The 10,917-nt window shown below is 40.0% G+C and overlaps 1 protein-coding gene across 1 annotated transcript; it reads left to right on the forward strand.

The window, feature by feature from the left end:
* Positions 1-1,755: 1,755 nt before the first annotated feature.
* LOC104426435 (ribulose bisphosphate carboxylase/oxygenase activase, chloroplastic) lies at positions 1,756-4,065 on the forward strand. Its single transcript, XM_039316798.1, has 6 exons — positions 1,756-2,260; positions 2,356-2,461; positions 2,557-2,642; positions 2,736-3,208; positions 3,422-3,703; positions 3,827-4,065. The coding sequence occupies exons 1-6, from the start codon at positions 1,881-1,883 to the stop codon at positions 3,940-3,942; spliced, it is 1,443 nt and encodes a 480-aa protein (XP_039172732.1). The 5' UTR covers positions 1,756-1,880; the 3' UTR covers positions 3,943-4,065.
* The last annotated feature ends 6,852 nt before the right edge of the window (positions 4,066-10,917 follow it).

Below are 10,917 nucleotides of genomic sequence, written 5' to 3' on the forward strand. Positions count from 1 at the left end.
CAGAGGAAGGTCATGAAGTTTCATCGCCAAACTTGCGAGATTATGCTGATCTACCATCGTCTGCATTTACTCCATCGAGATCGGGCGAAGCAAGTACTCGGGCGATAATGCAGCAGATTTTCGCGAATCATGGATATTCTCTTGGAGATGCGAGGTCAAATTTATGCCTTGGGATGTGAGGTTCAAACCTTGCAAAATGCGGGTCAAGTTTCTTCATGTTCATTGAATGATAAAATCCAAGCCCTCTCTGCTCGATTCGGCCAATGCCAAGGGTGAGGAGATTGCACAATCCGAAGGAAGACTTGAAAAGGCTGGAAGGCATCGTTCAGTCTATGGGAGATTTCCAGCTTGTCCGCGTTCCCAAGCAATCTTGACTTTATTCCATTTTCATCTCAACATTTTTAATGCTGACAAAAAGGGGGAGAGATGCAAGATTTGAACAATTTGACTTTTAATCGTATGGTTTGTTGGACTGTTTGTTGGATTTTGTTGGATTGTTTTGATCTGTTTGACTTTGTTTTTTTTGTCTGGATGAGAACTGAACTAGACTTGGACTTGACTGCTTCTATTAACTACTAGTGATATCTTATGGATGGCTTTATCACATATTAGACTAACCTATTTTCTGTGGTTGTAGATTCTAGTGTTATTCATTTAGCCATTTATCTCTATAAGATATGCATATGTGTTTGAGAAATATTTTGCAGGTCAAAGTTGTCCAAATCTGCGGAAAGTTTTGTCACCATCAAAAGGGGGAGATTGTTGGAGAAATCTTCTTGAAGTGTTTTGAAGCTGACAAAACGTTTCCATCGAGTCCGATCCGAAGGGTTGCAAACTCTGCTATTTAAAGTCGAAGACCTCCGGACAGCCGGACTCAAGACTCAAAGTCTATCCTCATTGTGATCTCTAATCCGTTGAAGAAAGGTTATCCAGGCTCGGATGTTTCATTAAGGATATGACCTTATCAACCGGAGAAGATCTCTTGGCTAGAAAAGACACAACGGAATCCTTTGATTGATCGAGATTGACTCGAAGATTAAGGAACCGATGATTGCCTAAATATTCTTGGAAGGTTCTACTTATGGAAACCAAGATCCTGATTGTATGGGCGAACATGATTGATGGGCTATCGACACGTTCCTTTAATAGCTCGAATAATCTTCCTAATTGATTCCATCCAACGGGTAGATTGGAGGAATTCCTTTGGTAAGTGCCAACGGGTATGATGACATAAATGAGTATATAAGGAAGACGTTCTAAGTTATTCGTGGTGTGCGCGATAGAAGAATTCTAAAGTCTTAAGCTTTCTGTTGTTTAGACAATTCCTTTGAGCGAAACTTTGTATACAAAAGAGAGTCTATATTTGTGAGAAACCTTAAGGAGGTGTGGTAGATCATCTACACCGTGGAATCAAGGAAAAGCTATGCTGTAAATTCTCTTTTGTTCATAGTGAAATCCAACCGGTGGGCTGTCAGTGCGGAAGAGTGACATAGGCTTGGAATAAGCCGAACCACTATAAACCTTGTGTTTAATTTTCTCTTCCTTACTCTCTTTACTTTGATCGTACTTCATTTTGCTAATCAATAGAGAACCTCCTTTCTATCGGTTGCCTAGAATTGCTTCCGTATCTCGATAAATTGTTTGTGCACCTATTCACCCCCCCTCTAGGTGCTTATACTAGCTATCTCACTCTTTTTCATCGTCTCTGCTTGATCATAGCAGTCATTCAACTGTTTAAGCATATACGAAGTAGAAAGCACGCTCTGTTTTCATGAAAGGAGTTTGCTTCTTTTGTTCATCTTTAGGGAAGTTACGAGATCACACGTAACTGGTTAGGCTTCCATAGCTAGTGAATTCATACTGTATTCACAATATCTACGATGTCTGTGTTGGGGTCTCCTCCTATAGTGGGACTTAGTGTTAACAAGGGCCTGACCTTGATCCAGCTAAATGCGAGCTGCGCCAGCCCGAGAAATTCGGGTCCTAGCTCTCCGTTCTTGGGGAGGAGCTTCAAGAAACCGAGCTGTAAGATCAACCACCCGAAAGTGTTGTCCAGGAGCCCGGCGGTCGCGGAATACGATGAGGAGAAACAGACATCTAAGGACAGATGGGGAGGGCTTGTGACTGACACCTCGGATGACCAGCAAGACATAACCAGAGGAAAGGGGATGGTTGACACTCTCTTTCAAGCGCCGATGGGGACCGGCACTCACTATGCCGTCATGAGTTCATACGACTACCTCAGCGCTGGTCTTCGACAGTGAGTAACTCACTTTGTCACATCGCCATGTCTTTTAATTAAGTTTTGGAAGTGAAGAAAAACACTTGATTCGAGTACTAAACTCGTTGTGGCAGGTTGGCATTTGATAACACCATGGATGGCTTCTACATTGCTCCCGCATTTATGGACAAAGTTGTGGTCCACATAACCAAGAACTTCTTGAATCTTCCAAACGTCAAGGTAAGTATAACATATCGAAATTACGCGACTTTATTCTGAAACTTGAATTTAAAGAGGAAAGAAATTTTATCGATGATTAACTCTATTGATGACAGGTTCCTCTCATTTTGGGTATATGGGGTGGGAAAGGCCAGGGAAAATCATTCCAATGCGAGCTCGTGTTCGCCAAAATGGAAATCAAGTGAGTATCATCAATTTCTACTCGGATAAAATTGAGAATCTTCACATAAAGAGGTACCTAAACATTTTTTACTATATGGAAATGGATTTTCAGCCCCATAATGATGAGTGCGGGAGAACTAGAAAGCGGGAATGCTGGTGAGCCCGCAAAGCTGATCAGACAGAGGTATCGGGAGGCGGTGGACATCATCAGGAAAGGGAAGATGTGCTGCCTCTTTATCAACGATCTTGACGCGGGAGCGGGAAGGCTCGGTGGGACCACACAGTACACAGTGAACAACCAGATGGTGAATGCGACCCTCATGAACATTGCCGACAATCCCACCAACGTGCAACTTCCTGGCATGTACAACAAGGAGGAGAACCCCCGAGTTCCCATCATAGTCACCGGGAATGACTTCTCCACGCTGTACGCCCCTCTCATTCGCGATGGCCGGATGGAGAAGTTTTACTGGTCGCCCACACGGGAAGACAGGATCGGCGTTTGCACCGGGATTTTCAGGACCGACAATGTCCCAAAGGAAGATATAGTCAAGCTTGTCGACACATTCCCTGGTCAATCGATTGGTAGGCTTCTTCTTAATCGTAACAGGACATTCCTTAATCTTACTCTTTTTATCATTGTGCTACATAGCAAGCGAACTAACATTCCTAGCTGATTAACCCTATTCGGTTTGGCAATCTTTGTTATTGTTGGAAGAGAATTCATACTTTTTGACAGTACATGAATGGAGAATGTAAATTAGGAAGATGGAACTAACATCAGTGTCCGCTGTGCAGATTTCTTCGGAGCAATCAGGGCAAGAGTGTATGACAATGAAGTAAGGCAATGGGTTGCCGAAACTGGAGTTGAAAATGTAGGGAAAAGACTCGTGAACTCCAAAGAGGGACCCCCGACCTTTGAGCAGCCGCGGATGACTCTGGACAAGCTACTCGAGTATGGGAACATGCTCGTCCAGGAGCAAGAGAATGTGAAGAGAGTCCAGCTGTCGGATAAGTACTTGAAAGAGGCCGCTCTTGGGGATGCGAACGAGGATGCTATTAAGAATGGAAGTTTCTATGGTTAGATCCTTTTATCCTAAAAGGACATGGTCGAAGATTTGGCTCTGGATTTAGGATGACAATACAAATGAAGATTTGGGAAGAACAATAACTTAAGCATTTCAATTGTCGATTTCGACGCAGGCAGAGCGGCACAACAGGTTAATCTTCCGGTTCCTGAAGGATGCACTGACCCATCTGCTACGAGTTATGATCCAACTGCTCGAAGCGATGATGGAAGCTGTGTGTACCGCTTTTAGATCCATTACAAGCCATTAAGGATAGTAAAATAGGGCTTAAACCCCTGAAGTATACTGTATATGAGTTAAAAAAAAAACTGCCTGTTTAGACCGAATCAGTAGTAGCATTTGCTTTATTTTCCCTTTCTTTTGGCTAATCACACGGAAATTTGTCAAGATGTGGGCTCCTTGCTCATTTTCTCGCAACCTCTTGCAAGATGTTCTTCGTGATGACATATTGTTCGCTCAAAAGTTGCCAATAAAATAGCCAACAATGTGCAGAAGCTTGAAATGACCACCTTGAAATTTCTCCGCAGTCATTGAAATAGAGATCAGACAATTTCAGCCAAGAAAGGAATGATTACTTGGCTTATGGGGTTCGACTGCAGCTTGAAAATGGTTCGACCTCGATAGCACGATACCAACGAACAAGAGAACAAGATGGACGTCACGCAAACATGTAAATAATCGCAAAAGAATAGAAGTCTCATATGGAAAAGACTAAACGAAGTGAAGTCATGTTCTCAGATGTTTGTGCGTGCCTCCTCTCTTCCAAAGGTCCATTTTTACCTGGTGGCTTCTCCAACTGCACTGATCCATGTTCTGGTAAATGATCTCACTCCCCCAGTTAACTGTCTCGGCTTTTAAGTTGCCTTTTTCCCGTGATCTTAGTACTCCATTTTGGTTTTGGTTTATGGTATGTACTGTAGGATTTACCACTCAACTTCTCCACCTTCTTCATCGGCTTTACATTAACCTCCTTTCAGAATCTTGACATTCACAACTTCAGCTTTTCTACCACATACTGGATTTTATCTACATTAGTGATCGGTTGGCTTTGGACATTTTGGGTGCCAAAACAAACATATCATCGTCTTTCTTTTGGTCTTGGAACTATTCTTAGGTCTGCCACTCTTGCTGCTTGACTATTTCAAATCAATCTTGCCCAGAGTAATCACTTTCTCAGCTTGCTCATCTTCGCTTTTCACACAGGTGAGTGCATTCAGCCTTTACTGTAGCATCTTCCACTGAAATTCTCTCTACACTCTACACCATCTACCAATTATCAACCAAGTTTTCTTATGAAAAAAAGCGCGAAAAGAACGATGTGAGGGCCTGATCCTCATGATCAATCTTAATAATAGTAATGGTTAGATAAAATTGATTCCAAAATGCACTGGGAAAATAGTATTATGGGTCTGCAACGTACAATTCATCCCAAAATGCATTTAAACATATCAGTCAAAGTACTAACAGTCATACAACAATTCCAAACCTAGACTTAACTATCTAGAAACTCATAGGTGACGTTTGCTTGTAGATACGCAGAGGGTGTCAATAGGAGGTTAAGCTTCAGAACCAAATTGCTCAGACCAAAGTCCCATGCATTATCAATTGGAGGCGAACATAGAAATTCTTGAGTTGGAATACAACAATCTTTTATTATAACCGAAGGAATATAAAGAAACCCAATAAAGAAACCTGTACTTGCAAGTCCAAGGAGTGACCTCTCAACTGACTCATTAAAATCATAGAGCTAAATGCGTCCACCTATTTTCTTACGGCAGGGGTCTCTGAATCTTTCTTCGATTTCAATGGGAAGATCAATGCATCATGCTGAGATTGTAGTGTGGCTATTGCTGCTTGATGATTTCTTTTATATTGCTTCTTCATCTCCTTGAGTTGACGTGCTTCATCATAGTTTCTACTTTGCTCGTAAAAAGTGGGGTATGGAAAAATAAGTTGGATAGACGCCAAGCCTGCAACCTGCTATGCTACCGTCACTGTCATCTCCAGATATGCGATTCACTACTACACTTCTTTCGATTGAAGTAGAATCTGAAGACTCCTTGCATTGAAGACGTTCCTGCATTAATACTAGTGCTACGTTTCCACACTAACGCCGTCGCTCTATCCTGTAGTTTGAGAAAACGTTGAAGACTGCACAAAGATAAGTAAGAAACTAGGGGGAAAGATTATAATTCGGCACGTACATAACAGCAAATATGTAAAACTTATTGTGCAAAGTATGTAACGCCAATACTTTAGCGCAAGAACGGCTATTGCTCTGAAATCAAACCTTCACTTCAGAATCTGACAAAATGGGCGCAAACACATAAAGAATAAAGCCATCAACTAGTGTGCAAAGGAAGACTTATAAATGGACTGATCTGCAGATCTGCAGATTAGGATTCATAGATCAGTCTGTAGATGATGAACGGATCTGCAGATCAGTCTTGGACTATCCTTGCATACCAACAGCAAACAACAAAAATGCTCTTAGACTAAACTTCCAACAGCAAGCAGCAAAACCCCTCCAAATGGACGATCTATACCAAGTCCATATATTTTGCATTTGGCACATCTCTGAAAGTTAACCATGCTCACGTCCAGTAGATGTTTCATTGGCAAATTTATCTCAAGGTTCTGCAGGTGTCGTTTGAGATGCAAACAATCCGTTTCCTACTTGGTCATGTATAGGGATTCTAGTTTCGTCCAAATGCCACAGCAGCAAACTTCTTCTCTTCGACCTTCATCAAAGTCTCAATCCAGTGATGTCTTGAACAAGAGAACAAGATTTTTGTCACATGAACATGTAAATAATCGCAAAGAATAGAAGTCTCAGATGGAAAAGACTAAAGAGTAAATGAAGTGAAGTCATGTTCTCAGATGTTTGTGCGCGCCTTCCTCTCTTTCAAAGGTCCATTTGTACCTGGTGGCTTCTCAGAACTCCCCTGATCCATGTTCTGATAGATGATCCCACTAACCTGGTTAACTGTCTCAGCTTTTAAGTTGCCTTTTTCCCTCGATCTTAACAGTCCGTTTTCGTTTTAGTTGACGGTATTTACTGTAGGATTTACCACTCTCAACTTATTCTCCTTCTTCATCAGCTTTACATTAACTGCCTTTCAGAATCTTGACATTTGCAACTTTAGGTTTTCGACCTCACACTGGATTTTATCTACATTAGTGATTGCTTGGCTGCATAAGATTCTCAAGGTCGATCGCCACATCATCCAGCAACATTACCTTTGGACATTTTGGGTGCCACAACAAACATATCATCATGTGTCTCTTGGTCTTGGAACTATTCTTAGGTCTGCCACTCTTGCTACTTGACTATTTCAAATCAATCTTGCCCTGAGTAATCATTTTCTCGGCTTGCCCATCTTTGCTTTTCACACAAGTGAGTCAATTGCAGCCTTTACGGTAGCATCTTCTACTGAAATTCTCTCTACACTCTATACCATCTACCAGTTATCGACCAAATATTCATACAAGAAAAGCAGCGAACAGAACAGTGTGAGGGCTTGATCCTCATGATCAATCTTAATAATAGTAGTAGTTAGATAAAATCAATTCCAAAATGCACTTGGAAAATAGTATTATGGTGCTGCAACGCACAATTCATCCCAAAGTGCATTCAAATATATCAATCAAAGTACTAACAGTCGTACAAAAATTCCAAACCTAGACTAAACTATCTATGAACTCATAGGTGACGTTTTCTTGTAGATACACAGAGTGTCTCAAGAGGAGGTTAAGTTCCACAACCAAATTGCTTAGACCAAAGTCCCTTACATTATCAATTGGAGGCGAACATAGAAATTCTTAGAGTTGGAATACAATAACCTTTCACAATAACTGAAGGAGAACAAAGAAACCCCATAAAGAAACTTGTGCTTGCAAGTCCAAGGAGTGACCTCACAACTGACTCATTAAAATCGTAGACTTAAGTGCGTCCACCCATTTTCTTACAGCAGAGGTCTCCGAATCTTTCTTCGATTTCAATGTGAAGATCGATGTATCATGCTAAGATTGTAGTGTGGCTATTGCTGCTTGATGTTGCTCTGCTCCTTCTTCTCCTTGAGCTGACGCGCTTCATTGTAGTTTCTACTTCGCTTGGAAATGTGGGGTATGGAAAATTGAGTTGGATAGACTAGCCTCTAACCTGCTATGCTTCCATTACTGTCATCTCCAAATATCTGATTCACTACTACTCTTCTTTCGATTGAAGTAGAATCTGAAGACTCCTTGCATTGAAGACGTTCCTGCACTAATAACTTTGCTACGTTCCCACACTTATGCCATTGCTTTATCCTGTAGTTTGAGAAAACATTGAAGACTGCACCCAAAAAAGAAAGAAAGAAAGAAACTAGGGGAAAAATTATAATTCGGCAGGTACAAAATAGCAAGTATGTAAGGAAGACATATAAACTGGACCAATCTGCATATCAGCAGCTTAGCAATCGATCATAGATCAGTCTGCAGACGGTGAATGGATCTGCAGATCAGTCTTGGACTATCCTCGCATGCCAACAGCAGACAAAAAAAATGCTCCTAGACTAAACTTCTAACGGCAAGCAGCAAATCCCCTCCAAATGGACAATCTATACCAAGTCCATATATTTTGCAATCAGCACATCTCTGAAAGTTAACCATGCTCACGTCCAGTAGATGTTTCATTGACATATTTATCTCGTGGTTGTGTAGCTGTTGTTTGAGATACAAATGATCTGTATGGGGATTCTAGTTTCTTCCGTATGCCTCAAAAGCCGACTTCTCCTATTCAGCCTTCATCAAAGTCTCAATCTGGCGACGTCAACTCATAAGATCGTCCTTTTCTCATCCTTTTTCCAGAGTAGTAGGAAGGTGTCCATATCATTGCAGTGCCTTTTACAAAACTGCGAGTCTACCAGCAAAGCACGCACATTGATTATAACCCCACTTCAATACTACGTTGTTAGAAAATTCCAATGATCATACAGAGTGATATACTAGCAAACACTAGACAACGTTGGACAGATTCAAATTACGTGGTTCAGTCACCCAGATCAATTTCACTCTTCAAGAATTCGATGGTCTCTCGTGTCTCTCAGCTCAGAGAGGATCTTTCTGACAACTGACATGCATCACAACCCCTACACAATCCAGAAAACCAGCAAGAGTGGGAAACTATCAACAAGATACCCGCAGAGTTGATAAACTTGCTCTTTCCTAACCTTTCTTTAATAGAGTAGGATTCCACGAAGTCGCAAATTGAGCTAAAAACTCTGGACAGAATCAACATGTCTACTCTCATCTTTCGTCTTAAAACATCAACTAATTTGGAGGATTACCGGCATTTGCATGAGGTAGAGACAAGTATACATACTAGTGATGAGTGATGACCAAGTGTGACATTGTTTCATTAGGACATTCCGCCTCTTCACATTTTATCCCAATAAAGAAATACAAATTGAAATGGAAAAGTAAAATTTTGCATGTTATTTATTCGCTTCGTTCATAAGGAAAAAAGAAAAACAGATGTACTCTTCCTGACTACAGAGATATTGCAATTTTTAATAATATTCATCAATTTTTTAAGTATAATATATAGTCTCCCAAATTATTGAGAAAAGATATGCTCTTCCATCTTGATTAATGAAGAAAGTAACAATAACCAGGGAAAAGTGACATTATCCCGATCGTAGATTGATTAATATAGAATAATACAACTAGATAGCTAATATCTTAAATTAAATTAATAAGTGTATGTAATTCTGTAAGTTGAATTAATTTCATACTTCAGATTACAAAATCATGAAGCTACCATTGAAATAAAATCTAATTATATTTCATAAAGTATTCTCTTTGCTAACTTAGGTACTTATTTTTCTTAAAAAAATAATTGGTTTTTTAGCGACTTTCCGACCGAGAGAAGTGTACTTATCAAGCGACAATATCGCGATAAAATAATTTCGTATAAGGACACTTGCATTAAAATTTTGATTTGTATTATCACCATTCACGAAAATCTATGATTGCAGAACAATTGAGCCGATCGGAGCACCGGGTTGCCAGCTATTTGTGCAAGAAAATCCAAGCAAGAGGTAAGTAACACGTGGTGGGGAATCCTCCTCAGAAAGGACTAACTTATAAATAATTCACAAATTTGCAACTTGATCAATAGAAATATCTAGATAGCATTCAAAATACGTGAGCTAAGACAAAGTTGGCCACAATCCAAGAAAGTGCTCAGCGACTAGGCTGAATTAAATTAGTAATATTGGTACGAGAATATTTAAATATTAAATCACACATTCTTCTATCAATTTAAAATTTTAGAATAATTCAAAATGAATAATTAATACTAATCCATAAAATTTCACAATCAGCATGAATCCGCTGCTCTTGGACATTTTCTTTAGGAAATATCGCTAAAGGTGGCTGCTTTCAAAACTTCAGTATATTCCAAAGATTGAGATGGTAGTGATAGAATGTGATGTCACTGAGCACTTGGGGAGCCAGCCGAGTTTGACCAATGTACCGCATTATGGGTTTGTGCTAGGAGAGTTTAATAATTGATATTCTCGCCGTCCAGTTTGAAATTTCTCTTCATATAAGAAAAGATTATGTTCTAGCGACTTTGGCAAGCTAACGGAGACCGAACACAGGATGGTTCCTGCTATGTCTTACTTCAACTTGGATACTGGGGCCTAGACACTCCCTCGGGCTGTATTGGACACACTAGATTATTGTGAATTCGATTCGTAAAAAATATGGATCACGTCAACCTTCTTTATAAGAGAAAAAAGTACTTCGTGTGATAGATACATCACGTAACGGTAATAACATGATGTAAACAATTAATTAAATTGCATTGTACTTAGCGCTACATGTATCCGTCAATGGACCTAGGGGTTGGTGGTGGCCCGACCCCTCGTTCCAAAAATGTCCTCTTATTTAGAAGAAACAATTATCAAAAAAGAAACTTAAATGTATTATTTTTATGAAAATTTTGTGTCTCATTCAACTTATATCGAATTGTCAATTTGTTATTGCTTATATGCGTCTTACTTTCAATTGATTGATTACACCACGTGACAATCCATCACATGAAATACATTTTCTTTATATGGGGGCCACTAAGGAGCCAGCGCTTCTCTCCCTCCCTCCACTTATCTAGATTTATCTAGAACCAAGTATCTACAATAGGTAGTTAGTATTTGTGGT

Source organism: Eucalyptus grandis, chromosome 7, assembly GCF_016545825.1.
Source record: "Eucalyptus grandis isolate ANBG69807.140 chromosome 7, ASM1654582v1, whole genome shotgun sequence".
NCBI lineage: Eukaryota > Viridiplantae > Streptophyta > Magnoliopsida > Myrtales > Myrtaceae > Eucalyptus > Eucalyptus grandis.

Bases quoted from the DNA above. Each gene is read 5' to 3' on its own strand.
- LOC104426435 (XM_039316798.1), top strand. From the start codon at position 1,881: ATGTCTGTGTTGGGGTCTCCTCCTATAGTGGGACTTAGTGTTAACAAG. The intron at 2,643-2,735 runs GTGAGTATCATC...ATGGATTTTCAG, and splicing joins TTCGCCAAAATGGAAATCAA to CCCCATAATGATGAGTGCGG. The intron at 3,209-3,421 runs GTAGGCTTCTTC...TCCGCTGTGCAG, and splicing joins ATTCCCTGGTCAATCGATTG to ATTTCTTCGGAGCAATCAGG.